The sequence below is a fragment of the Xenopus laevis genome, chromosome 2L, assembly GCF_017654675.1.
Source record: "Xenopus laevis strain J_2021 chromosome 2L, Xenopus_laevis_v10.1, whole genome shotgun sequence".
NCBI classification, from domain to species: domain Eukaryota; kingdom Metazoa; phylum Chordata; class Amphibia; order Anura; family Pipidae; genus Xenopus; species Xenopus laevis.
The window spans coordinates 70,810,809-70,823,405 of NC_054373.1; the positions used below are offsets into that span (position 1 = coordinate 70,810,809).

Sequence of the window (12,597 nt, forward strand, 5' to 3'; positions counted from 1 at the left end):
AACTTTCAAAATATGCAAGAAATTCGGTGTAATTCTACTTCTGTAAAAAAATATAGACTTCTAAGTGTCTAATGAAATGAAAAAAATCATGTTTCACAAAGAACAATCACATATATCAGAAACATCATTTATTTTATGTACGAGAACACAGCCGATTTGGAAAGGTCTATGTCTCCTGAACACGGCAATACCAAATATATATAGTTTTATGGAAGTTTCTCACTTGTATCGATCAAAATCTACAAGCAGTACACTGCCAAATTGTCAGGACTGCCAGACGTGCCCGACCCAGAAGTATCCGACGGCGCTGTTTACATTCCCGGCGGTCACAGTGAAGATCCAAGATGGCGGCGCCCATGCTGAACACATGGCTGCAGCGTCGCTGTATGATGATGTCATCTCTGGTGCCGGGATCTCATCATAAAAGGGCGCCCAAAACACTGTGACGGCGCCCAAAAATAGGATTTGCTGCCATTAATCCTGGGTTCCTGTTTGTGTTTCCTGATTCCTGCTCCTGCCTTGGTTTTGACCCCCTGCCTGGACTCTTGTTATTTGATCCTGATCTGCCTGCCATTGAACTCTTGCCTGGACTTTGACCTTGATTCTGCTTAACCCTTTGGATACCGCGACCTTGCTCCCTCAAGAGGGCTTCCTCCTTGATCCAGACTACCTCCCTGGAGGGAGCTCCCGGCTCCCTGACCCAAATTTCCAAAGCACCGCTCCCCAAACAAATACTTCTGATTTCAAGGTCAAACATTCCACTAACAGTAGGTTTACCCTAGAAAACTACCCATTATTAGAAAGAACAGATTCTGGTGAATCAAAAATGGATAAATATATCTTTGTACTCCGAACTACCAAGTTGCAATTGTTTCCTAAAGTTATAATGTTTTATAGAAATTGGTGAAATTTTTGAAAAATGACCTCAAAGCTTCCACTCTACAGCATCATATCTCCCACACATCATTAGGTATCAAAATAAAAACACACCAAATATGAAAGCCTGAGGTCCACTGAACAGTTTGATGCCCAATATGTATAGGTGTACCCAAGCATGTGGTATATAGGGGTCCTAAAATGTAGACAGCTCATTTGAGCTCTCAGTTCTGTAATTCCAGATACTGCAATATCAACACATTTACATAGTTTGGGGGGGGGGCAAAGTTAGAAAAAAGTACGTTCACCTCAGAAAACCATATATTTTCAGAAAGTACACATTCCCCTGAATCCAAATTGGGTATGCATGTCTTTCTACTCCAAAGCACCAAGCCGCAAACCATTCCTAAATTTGGCAATTTTGGTGCCATTTTCCAAAATCACCTCAAAACTTCCAACCTGCAACATCGTATTTCCAACATACTATTATGTATCAATATAAATCACCCCAAATATGAAAGCCTGGGGTCCCCTGAACAGTTTGATGCCCAATATGTATAGGTGTACCAAAGCACGTGGCATATAGGGGCCCCAAAAATGAAGTCACCCCATTTGGTCTGTCATTTCAGGTACTGCAAAATCAACACATTTACATTTGGGGGGGGGGGCAAAAGTAGAAAAAGGTAAGTTCACCCCAGAAAACCATATATTTTCGGAAAGTACACATTCCCACGAATCTAAATTGGGTATGCATGTCTTTGTACTACAAAGTACCAAGCCGCAATTCATTCCTAAATTTGGTGATTTTGGTGACATTTCCAAAAATCATCTCAAAATTTGTACCCGGCTACATCATATTACCCACATACTTTTAGGTATCAAGAGAAATCACCCCAAATATGAAAGCCTAGGGTCCTCTGAACAGTTTGATACACAATATGTATAGGTGTACCCAAGCACGTGGCATATAGGGGCCCCAAAAGTAAGACCCCCATATGGTCTATCATTTCAGGTACTGCAAAATCAACACATTTACATAGTTTTGGGGGGGCAAAAGTAGAAAAAGGTAAGTTCACCCCAGAAAACCATATATTTCGGAAAGTACACATTCCCACGGACCCAAATTGGGTATGCATGTCCTTGTACTCCAAAGTACCAAGTCACAAGCCTTTCCTAAATTTGGCGATAAAAGCAACATTTTTTACATTTCTGAAAATCGCCTAAAAATATTGCAATTGCCCACATTTATCTCACCCAATTTCTTGCATACAATTGTAAAACACCATAAATATTGATGCCAAGGGACTACTGAGCAGTTTGATGCCCGATATGCATAGATATACCAAGGCAGCTGGCATGTGCGGACCCCAAATAAAAATAGTGCATATGAGTTTTCTCCGCTGTGAACATAGACCATTGACTTCATATTATGTGCCTCAAGACCCTCCTAACAGCAAAGACTCCCCAAAACCATATATTTTTGGAAAGTACACATTCTGACGAATCCAACAGAAATAAAGACGTCTTTCTACACCAAACTACCAAACTGCAAATCTTTTCTAAACTTAGAGGTTTTTACAACATTTCTGAAAATCGCCTAAAAATTCTGCAATTTGCCGCATTTTTCTCAAACAATGTTTTACATACAAAGAAAAATCACCCTAAATATGGACGTCAGAAGTCTAATGAATAGTTTGATGCCCAATATGCATAGATTTGCCAAAGTATGTGTTGTGTACAAACCCCAAATGAAAAACATGCATATGAATTTTTACGCTAGCCAACTCAGCTGCTGAAAACAGTACTCCGACTTTGCACTATGTGTTGTAAGACCCCCAAACTGTAAAAAGCCCCCCAGAAAAGCATATATTTTTGGAAAGTACATATTCTGACGGCTCAAACTAAGTAAAATATATCTTTCTATACCAAAGCAACAAACAGCAAAACTATACTAAAGATACATAAGGAAAAATAATGCAGGGATAAAATTGCAATAAAACCACACAAATTGTGTAAATCAATGAAATAACAAAATAACTGATCCAACAGCATAATTAGTGGCTAAAATCGATTACCCAATAGTCATGCTGCCAAAACAAATGGTTTTTAGGGGTAAAAAAACATAAATTAGTAAAAGCCCTCTTTGTGAGTTTTTTGTGCATACATGTGTATACACTTCTAAAAGTGGTGTGACAGTGTGTATATAAGTATGAAATAAGTGCAAATAAGTGTACATAACTTTAGAAAAAAAAAGAAAAAAAAATCTTTACTAAAATGAGTGTGTAATTGTGTAACTGTATAGATCTATACAAGTGTAGTGTGTAGTGTATAAAATAAAAGCCACTTACCGTTGCTGGAGCAGAAGGGATAGTCTGATGCTCTAGAGACTTTCAGCAGCGTGTGTGCTGATGAGTCACTGCAGCCAGGAAGTGCGTGGGCGTCGCCAGAGAAGCAGAGAGAAGAAGGAAGATGGAGGAGCTGGTACAGATGCAGCCAGCCTGGTTTGTACGTTTGGCGCGCTGTAACTAAGCTGGATAGGCGCGCTTTTCGCGCTGAATGAAGATCCTCGCGCTGCCTTGACGAAGCAGAAAGATTTCCACTTCGTTTCCTTGAACTGCAATTCTTTAAACAGACACCAGTCGGCGCATGGAACACTTACGTCATAGGAAAGACGTATTGCAGAGAGAGATCCTTCTGATGTGCAAACTTCTCATGTCTAGCACTGAGCTCTATTGTAGCCTAATGGTTAAGGTGCGTGACTTGAAAGCTGCAGGTCTTGAGTTCAAAACCTGTAACATCTACTTTTTTTAATTAACGTTTTGTAAAGGGCAACTAAGCCCAATATATGACAAGCCACTTTTTAAAGGGGAACTAAACCCAATATACGAGATCATACTTTTTAAAGGGGAACTAAACCCAATATATGAGATCACACTTTTTAAAGGGGAACTAAACCCAATATAGGACATCCCACTTTTTAAAGGGGAACTAAACCCAATATAGGTCAATCCACTTTTTAAAGGGGAACTAATCCAAATATATGACATCCCACTTTTTAAAGGGCAACTAAGCCCAATATACAAGATCACACTTTTTAAAGGGGAACAGGGGAACTAAACCCAATATATGACATCCCACTTTTTAAAGGGCAACCAAACCCAATATCTGACATCCCACATTTTAAAGGGCAACTACGCCCAATATACGAGATCACACTTTTTAAAGGGCAACTAAGCCCAATATATAACATCCTACTTTTTAAAGGGCAACTAAGGGCAACTAAGATCAAACTTTTTAAAGGGGAACTAAGCCCAATATATGACATCCCACTTTTTAAAGGGCAACAAAGCCCAATATATGAGATCACACTTTTTAAAGGGGAACTAAACCCAATATATGACATTCCACTTTTTAAAGGGCAACTAAGCCCAATATATAAAATCCCACTTTTTAAAGGGCAACTAAACCCAATATATGAAATCCCACTTTTTAAAGGGCAACTAAACCCAATATCTGACATCCCACATTTTAAAGGGCAACTAAGCCAATATACAAGATCACACTTTTTAAAAGGGGAACTAAGCCCAATATATGAAATCCCACTTTTTAAAGGGCAACTAAACCCAATATCTGACATCCCACATTTTAAAGGGCAACTAAGCCCAATATACGAGATCACGCTTTTTAAAAGGCAACTAAGCCCAATATATAACATCCCACTTTTTAAAGGGCAACTAAACCCAATATATGAAATCCCACTTTTTAAAGGGCAACTAAACCCAATATCTGACATCCCACATTTTAAAGGGCAACTAAGCCCAATATACAAGATCACACTTTTTAAAGGGGAACTTAGCCCAATATATGACATCCCACTTTTCAAAGGGCAACTAAGCCCAATATACGAGATCACACTTTTTAAAGGGGAACTAAGTCTAATATATCACATCCCACTTTTTTAAAGGGCAACAAAGCCCAATATATGAGATCACACTTTTTAAAGGGGAACTAAACCCAATATGACACTCCACTTTTTAAAGGGGAACTAAACCCAATATATGACATTCCACTTTTGCTCTTTCAAGTAGTACTTAAATGTCACCAAAATCACCAAATTTAGGAAAGGCTTGTGACTTGGTGCTTTGGAGTACAAAGACATGCATACCCGATTTGGATTTGCAGGAATGTGTACTTTCCAAAAATATGTTTTTTTTCTACTTTTGCCCCCCCCCCCAGTGATGTAAATGTGTTGATTTTGCAGTACTTGAAAAGACCAACCATATGGGGGGTCTTCATTTTGGGGCCTGTATATGCCACGTGCTTGGGGTACACTTATATGTATTGGGCATCCCACAAATCCAAACTTATGTGCTGTTGCCCTTAGTGCCTACTATTGACACAAAGCAGAACAGCAGGAATTGGGCTGTTGATGTTACCTGCCCTCCCCCTCTCCACCATGTCTCAGTGTCCTGCTGGGAAGTGTAAACTGTAATTAGCATATTTTAAGAAGGAAACAAATAGTAGCAGCTAGCTTTCTGATTGTTGTGATTGCCTGTGAGAGGAGTGGGGGATGGTTTAGAGCAAGGTGATCTCAAGTTACAGCTTCAGACAAGCATGTGAGGAGTCTCAGCAATGGAGCTCTGAATTACAGAAAACCTGTCTCCCATAGACTCCAAATAATCCAAATTTTTAATGAATGATTTCCTTTTTCTGTGTAATAATAAAACAGTAGCTTGTACTTCATCCCAACTAAGATATAATGAATCCTTAGGGTAGGGGCACACGGCAGATTCAGGGAAATTTAGTCGCCTGGTGAATTTGAATTTGTAAGTTCGAGTGCATAGGATAGACTTGCAAATTTTAATCGAATTCAAATTGAATATGATTCAAATCTTTCACAAACAAATGAAAAACTTTTTTTTTTAAATTAATTTTTTTTTTCAAAAGTCCACCAAACTACTCCAAATTGATTGTAGGAGGTCACCCATAGGCTAGAACACAAATTTGGCAGGGCAGGACTGCTGCTTACAATGGGGATCAGATAGGATCTGGCTTACAATGGGGATCAGATAGGATCTGTGCAGCCACTGGGACAGAATGCTCTGTTATACAGATAGCTAGAATCTCAGCTGCCATAAAGCAGGACAGGACTGCTGCTTACAATGGGGATCAGATAGGGATTTTTATTAAAATTTAAAAACTTTTACAGAACAAAAACAAAATCATGACATATCAGAAGAATACAATAAGACAATATTTACATTATTTACAAAAAAACGTAGAAGTATGAGTCCAAGAGATCCAATATTTCTCATTCACACTTTTCTTTTGTATCTCGTTGATCTTAATAAAACTGATTTCCCTTAAGATTTTGTTTACTGTAATGTCTATTGACTCATTCTCTCTCCAGATAGTTTTCCTGCATCTCATACACCAGAGGTTATACCAAATCACAGACAAAATAATATATACAGTCTCTCTGTTATAGTGATGCTGCCTGTGAACAAGTCCATAGGCTCTCTCTGCGTAATCATTGGCACATATGTTATAAATACCCAACACCTTCAGCACACCCTCATATAAACTACATGAAACAGAACAATCCACCAAAAGTGCTCTTGACTCTCCTCCACCCCAGACCCCCAGGGACACTCTTTATTTACATGGCTCAGGTATTTTACATTGCCCTGTACATACAGTTTGCCCTGCAGCGACAACCAGGCATTATCAAAGAGCTTTGCGGGGAGTCTCACACTGTTTAAATATTTCAATGTCTCCTCCAGGCTCTTACTGGTACAGTCCCTTATGGCCAACGGGACACAGAAATAGGTTGATAGTACCCTAGTATAAATTTGTTTCCTCGGGGTCGATGTGATCTCTGCCACCCCAATGCCCCACCTCTTTATCAGTTTAAGGGCATGGGCAATGTGTGGTGGGAAATAGCTCTGTCTTACACGGACCTCTTTCGCCCTACCGTCTTGCAGCCAGTCCATGATAAAAGATGATGCCCAAGACCTGATACAACTTTCCCACAGGGAGCTTGTTCTTTGAGTCAGACCCCCAAAGTTAAACTTTAGGAACATGACACCAAAGAAGGTCACAGGACAGACCATCCCCAAACCTCCCTCCTTCCTCTGCAGGAATGTTACCCCTCTTTTGACTGGGTTTAGCTTACTCCCCCAGATCATCTGGAAGAATAAGCTATAGATTCGAGCATAGAAAGATTCTGGCAAAGGGAACACACAGGACACATACAAAAACAACGGGATCAGAAAAGTCTTGATAAGGTTAACTCTTTCCCTATAGGTCAGCTTCCACCCTTTCCAATGCTGAACTTTTGCCAAACCGGTATCCAACTTCTCTTCCCAATTTAGCCTGGCATTATCTTCCCTCCCAAATTTAACCCCTAGTATTTTAACTTGAGAGGAGGCAACAGGGAAGGTTCTTAACTCAAAACTGGGCTCTTCCTCCAAACTCCACAAAGCTTCCGACTTCTCACTGTTGACCAGAGACCCTGAGGCCTCTGAGTAGCTTCTGATGCAACAGGAGACTCTCTCCACCTCTTCAGGCTTTGAGATAACCACTGTCACATTATCCGCATAGGCCACCAACCTCAGGCGCTGACCACTGGGTGCACAGATACCCTCCAAGTTACTTTCCTGCAGCGACCTAAGAAAGGGATCTAACGCAAACGCATACAGCAAAGGACTCAGAGGGCACAACTGTCTTACTCCTGGCCCAACCTGGAAGTCTTCACCCTGCCAACCGTTTATTAGTGGGAAGCTTCTTCCCCCTTTGTACAAAACTTTAAACCATTTAATAAATTGACCCGGGATACCGTATTTAGACAAAACAGCCCATAGGTACTGGTGATTCACCCTATCAAAGGCTGATCTAAACACAGAAAGTATTTCCCCCACCTATGAGCTTTGCATAATTCCAGAGCCTCTCTAATGGTAAAGACAGCTCCAAAAGTGCTCCACCCCTTCTTATAGAATTCTGATGTTAAGCCATCCGGACCTGGAGCTTTCTTATTCTGCAGACTCTCTATCGCCAACTTTACCTCCTCCTCCGTGATTTTAGCTGTCAAGGGGGAAAAATCCAAATTATTTGTGTCAGGTCCTGGGGTCGTCTCTAAGAAAGCTGTCATCCTTTCCCTCTCCAAAGTTCTCTCCCCAAACAAAGCAGCATAGTAGGATCTCATGACCTCCAGTATTCCCTCCCTTGTCTTTTGCTCTTTACCCTGGAAGTCAATGAGACCCCTCACCAGTTTCCTTTTAACTGACTCTTTACAGTTCCTAAAAGGATCTGGGGAAATTTTGGTCCCAGAATCCCTCTCAAGAACCAGAGACCTCTGGTGGCTGTACTGATACTGCTTCATTTGGTTCTTTAACTGGGTCACTTTTTCCCCCACCACCCCATCCGAAATATAGGACTCCAGCTTCTTTCTCAAGGACTGGTACTGCCATTGTCTATTTCCCTTCCTTTTAACAGATAGGGACTTGAAGAAAGCCCGAAATGACCTCTTGGCTTCTTCCCACCACTGTGTTGGTGAATCATAAAAAATAATTTTTGACAAAATGTTTTGTATAACAAAATCACAATAGGGTTTTTGTGCCTCATCCTTTAATATTTCTGACCCCAACCTCCACAGACCTTTACCAACCCCCAGGCTACCTGATACCCCATATTCAAAGAAAAGAACCAACTGGTCAGAAAACCCCACTTCAATCTCCTTAACCCCTGAAAAAGGAGTACCAGCCTTAACATATACCCAGGCCCGGATTTGTGGAAAGGCCACCTAGGCCCGGGCCTAGGGTGGCAGGATTTTAGGGGGGCGGCATGTTGCCCAACCACACCCACATTGGTTCAAAAACACTGGGAAAGCGCTGGAGAAACAATCATTTTTTAAATTTCCCCATTGATGATGAAAATTTTCACGAATAAAGGGGAGGGGACAGGGGCGACGAACGGCAGTGGGCCTAGGGGCGCCCACTATGTAAATCCGGCCCTGCATATACCTGGTCAATTCTGCTGCTGCTAGAGCCACAAAAATAGGTGTGTTTGCCCTTTCTTCCCCCTTCAGTAGCCACATCCACCAACTCTGCTGTCTGGACCACCTCATTCAGAAAAACACCCTCATATTTATTAAACCTGCCAGATCTATCCCCTGGCCCTGTTACCTGGTTAAAGTCCCCCGCTAGGATGACTGGCATTGAGGTGTGTAAATATTGCCGCATTTCCCTTAGGAGCTCTTTCCTTCCCGCCACTGTTTGGGGCCCATACATATTAATTAACCTTAAATCTTTCCCATCTATTTTAATGTCCAATAATAAACACCTGCCCATTTTAACCTCCACCAACCTCTTAACCTCTATATGCCTGTCACCATTAAACAGAATCCCCACTCCTCCCGCCTGTTCCTCTGCTATGGACCAAAATGAGGGCCCTTTCTGCCAGTCTCTCTTTGCATCACAGGTATCATATACATTCGTTAGGTGAGTTTCCTGTATAAAAAGGATATCCACAAGCAAAGAACATAGAAATTCAAAAGCTACCAATCTTGCCTTAGGAGACCTGATGCTTCTTATATTGAGAGTACAGAAAGAAATTGGGGAACTTATCATGTTTTACGGAGTTTTGCTGAAGACTCTTCCCCACCTTCCCCATGCCTCTTAACCTGCATTCCCTGAGCTTCATCTCCTTCTACAAAAACTAGAAACTCCTCCTCAAAGGAACCTCCCTACCCAGGGCAACTCTCCTTCCTCTTTTTCCCCTGCTCTTTACCCGTAAGTTCCTCTGGATTTAGAGTCTGGCCTGTCTCAGGTTCTGGGGATTGTCCTTCTTTTGATTTTCGCCTTTTCTTGCTCTTTTTATTCTCCTCACTGTCCCATTCTTCCCTGTTGATCCTCCTTTCTTCCTCCTCTGCAATCTCCCCCCAACTCTTCCCACCTGGGAGTGTAAACCTGTTGGATGTGCTTATACTTTCCTTAATAACCATCTTTCCCTGCTGTTTATTTCCCTTTGCTGTTACCACAGTCCACTCATCTTCCTTTGTCCCTTTCTCTTCTGTACCTTTCTCCTTCCTTTCGTTCCCCCTAGTTTCCTGAGGGACTGCAGGCTCCACAACTCCTTCCACCCTGGTCTCCAGCTCCATGTCTTCCTCATGCTCCCTCCCCTCCTCCTGAAATTCCTGCTCCAAATTAGGGCAATCCCTGACAATGTTATGCCAAGCATTGGGGCAGTCCCTGTGTGTATGACCCAGAGTATTACATAGGTTGCACCTCACCTCATTACATTCTTTGCTGGTATGGCCTTTAGCACCACATAGAGCACACACCTTGGTTTCACAGTTAATGGCCAAGTGCCTGTTTGACCCACACTTAAAGCATTGGTGAGGTTGGCCTGGGTAAAAACAAACCCCCCTTTCTCTTCCTATGAAAAATGAATTGGGGAGATGCCTGGGGACATTGTGTTGAACCTCTAGTCTCACTTGGGTTTTCCATCCTCCAGCCCAAAAACCTTCCTCATTATAGATCTTGGTCAGAGGGGTTAGTACATTACATTGCCTTTTTAACCAAACAAGAATATCCTCATAGGGGACAGACTCATGTTTAAAAATAATAGTTACAGTTTTAGTTTCAGGCCTTGAGATTGGGATTGCCCTAAAGTTTTCCCACTCCTTTGTGCTTTTCTTTTGATCATACAGAGACCAAAACCTCTCCAAACCCTGGGACAGTTTAAAACTTATATCATATTCTGTGTCAGAAATATCAAGAAAAGCATTGACATCATTAGTAGTGAAACCCATAGATTCTTTCACCAGGTTACGTGCCACATATCTCCAACCTGGGGATTTGTCTCGCTCCCCCTCCCATTTAATCCTCACCGCATTGCGCTTTTTAAATACTGGGCCATCAAGTAATCGATTTACCCCAGATGAGTTAGCAAACAGCCTCCTCCTTTCCCACACATTCACAGGTGCTTGACTCTTCTTCTGCCCAACCTCTGGAGCAGCCTTACTGCCCCCCGCACCAGCACCCCCTCACTCACAGCCTCTCTCTCACCACTTGCCCCACTCACACACTCTGGCTGCACAACATTATTAGCAGGGATATTAGAGGAAACATTAGAAGAAAAACTTTTCCCTTTTTCCATCTGCTCAAACCTCTCCCGGTTCTTATAAATCTCTTCCCATGGCTTAATTATAAGGAAAGTCTTTTTAATTTCTTCCTCCAGTTCCTCCAACTCTTTATTGTACATAGCAGTCTTTCTTATTCTCTGCCCCCTTAACTCTCCAGTCGCTTTGGCAGCCAAACTAAGTTCTTTTGCAATTACATTATTCAGTTCTTTTTTCCTCTGCTGCAAAAACTCCATAGTCTTTAGAGCTTTAACAATATCCTCCTCATTTACAGAGTCTTTAGAGGTGGAGACCCCAGAAAAGTCTTTAGAGACACAGTCTGTAGCAGCAACAGTCTCATTAGTGGAAACCCCCTCCCCCACACAGACAATTAAGGAAAAGTCAGTTTGTTTGTTACCTGCAGATTTCTCCTCCAGCACCTGTAAAGCCACAGTCTCTGCCAGGTAGCCACAGTCCATGCTTGCCTCCATTCCTCCCTCTGCTGAAGCTGCAGTAGCAGTCGGTGCCATTTGTGGGGGGGTTCCCTGATTCTTTGCTGGAATCTTTCCTTTCTTACTGTCTCTGCTGGACTCTCTGCAGCTTTCACTGGGTGGGCAGAGCTTCCCCTTTGCTGTGCACAAGCTTGTCTCTGCTTCCAAAATGGCGTCCTCCTTTCCAAGCACATGGCCCGCCTCCATTACAGCAGTGCAGCTGGTACCTGCTTTCTCCCTCAGCTGGGGGTCACTGTCCATAGCAGCAGCTGCTTGTGTGTCAGTACAGCCGCTTGTACCTTCCTTTTCCCCAGGCAAAGCACTGCTCCCCTCTGCTCCCTGACTGATGCAAGTACCAGACCAGGGGCTCCAGTCTGCGCTGGCCACAGGACTTTCCTCCTCCATAGCTATGGGGGACCTGCTTGTTCCTTGGGGGGTGCTCTCTGGGACACAAGTAGCTTGGGATTCACCAACCTTTGCTGAAGCTCCAGATGTAGAGACTTGTAGTTCCGCAACATGTTGCACAGGGGGCTCAGATGCCGCAAACCCAGACAGACTTGACTCAGGGACCTCATCCAGCTTTTCTTCCTCCTCACTCTCCACAGACACCTCTTCCATCTCCTCCTCCTTTGGCAAAACTTTCCCTTTCTTGTTTACTTTCTTTACAGTAGCAGCCATTTTCTTTTCTGCACCAACCACAGCTTTCTAGCTCACTGCTCGCCTGCTGGATCCCAGCCTTGCTCGGGTATTCATTGCCCCTGCTTCCTCTGTTGGGGGCAACTTCTTACCCATTTCCAAAAAAAAAAAGTAAATAAATAAACAAAAATGAAAAGTAAAGGCTATAAAGCCGCAAAAACAGCTGAGGAATCCCTACGGGGATCAGATAGGATCTGTGCAGCCACTGGGACAGAATGCTCTGTTATACAGATAGCTAGAACCTGCTTGTCTGTATGAGCCCTTAGTGATCTTAGATGAATCTCTGCTCAAAGAATTGAAGGCCTTGTAAATTAATTTGAATGGTCTGACACTTCCGTACTTAGCACATGGTATAGTATAGCACACACAACCCCCACTCCTTCCTTGTTGTTTGGACCCTATTGTGCATTCCTG

The 12,597-nt window shown here is 42.5% G+C and overlaps 2 protein-coding genes across 2 annotated transcripts in view; both read right to left on the reverse strand.

Moving 5' to 3' along the window:
* The window catches only part of LOC108708146 (contactin-2), a 352,213-nt gene that overhangs the window by 171,476 nt on the left and 168,140 nt on the right, over positions 1-12,597 (reverse strand). The gene's annotated exons all lie outside the window — the stretch shown is intronic.
* On the reverse strand, positions 6,046-12,299 carry LOC121399971. Its single transcript, XM_041582012.1, has 2 exons — positions 11,415-12,299; positions 6,046-7,959 (listed from the first exon to the last, which is right to left on the reverse strand). The coding sequence occupies exons 1-2, from the start codon at positions 12,163-12,165 to the stop codon at positions 7,751-7,753; spliced, it is 960 nt and encodes a 319-aa protein (XP_041437946.1). The 5' UTR covers positions 12,166-12,299; the 3' UTR covers positions 6,046-7,750.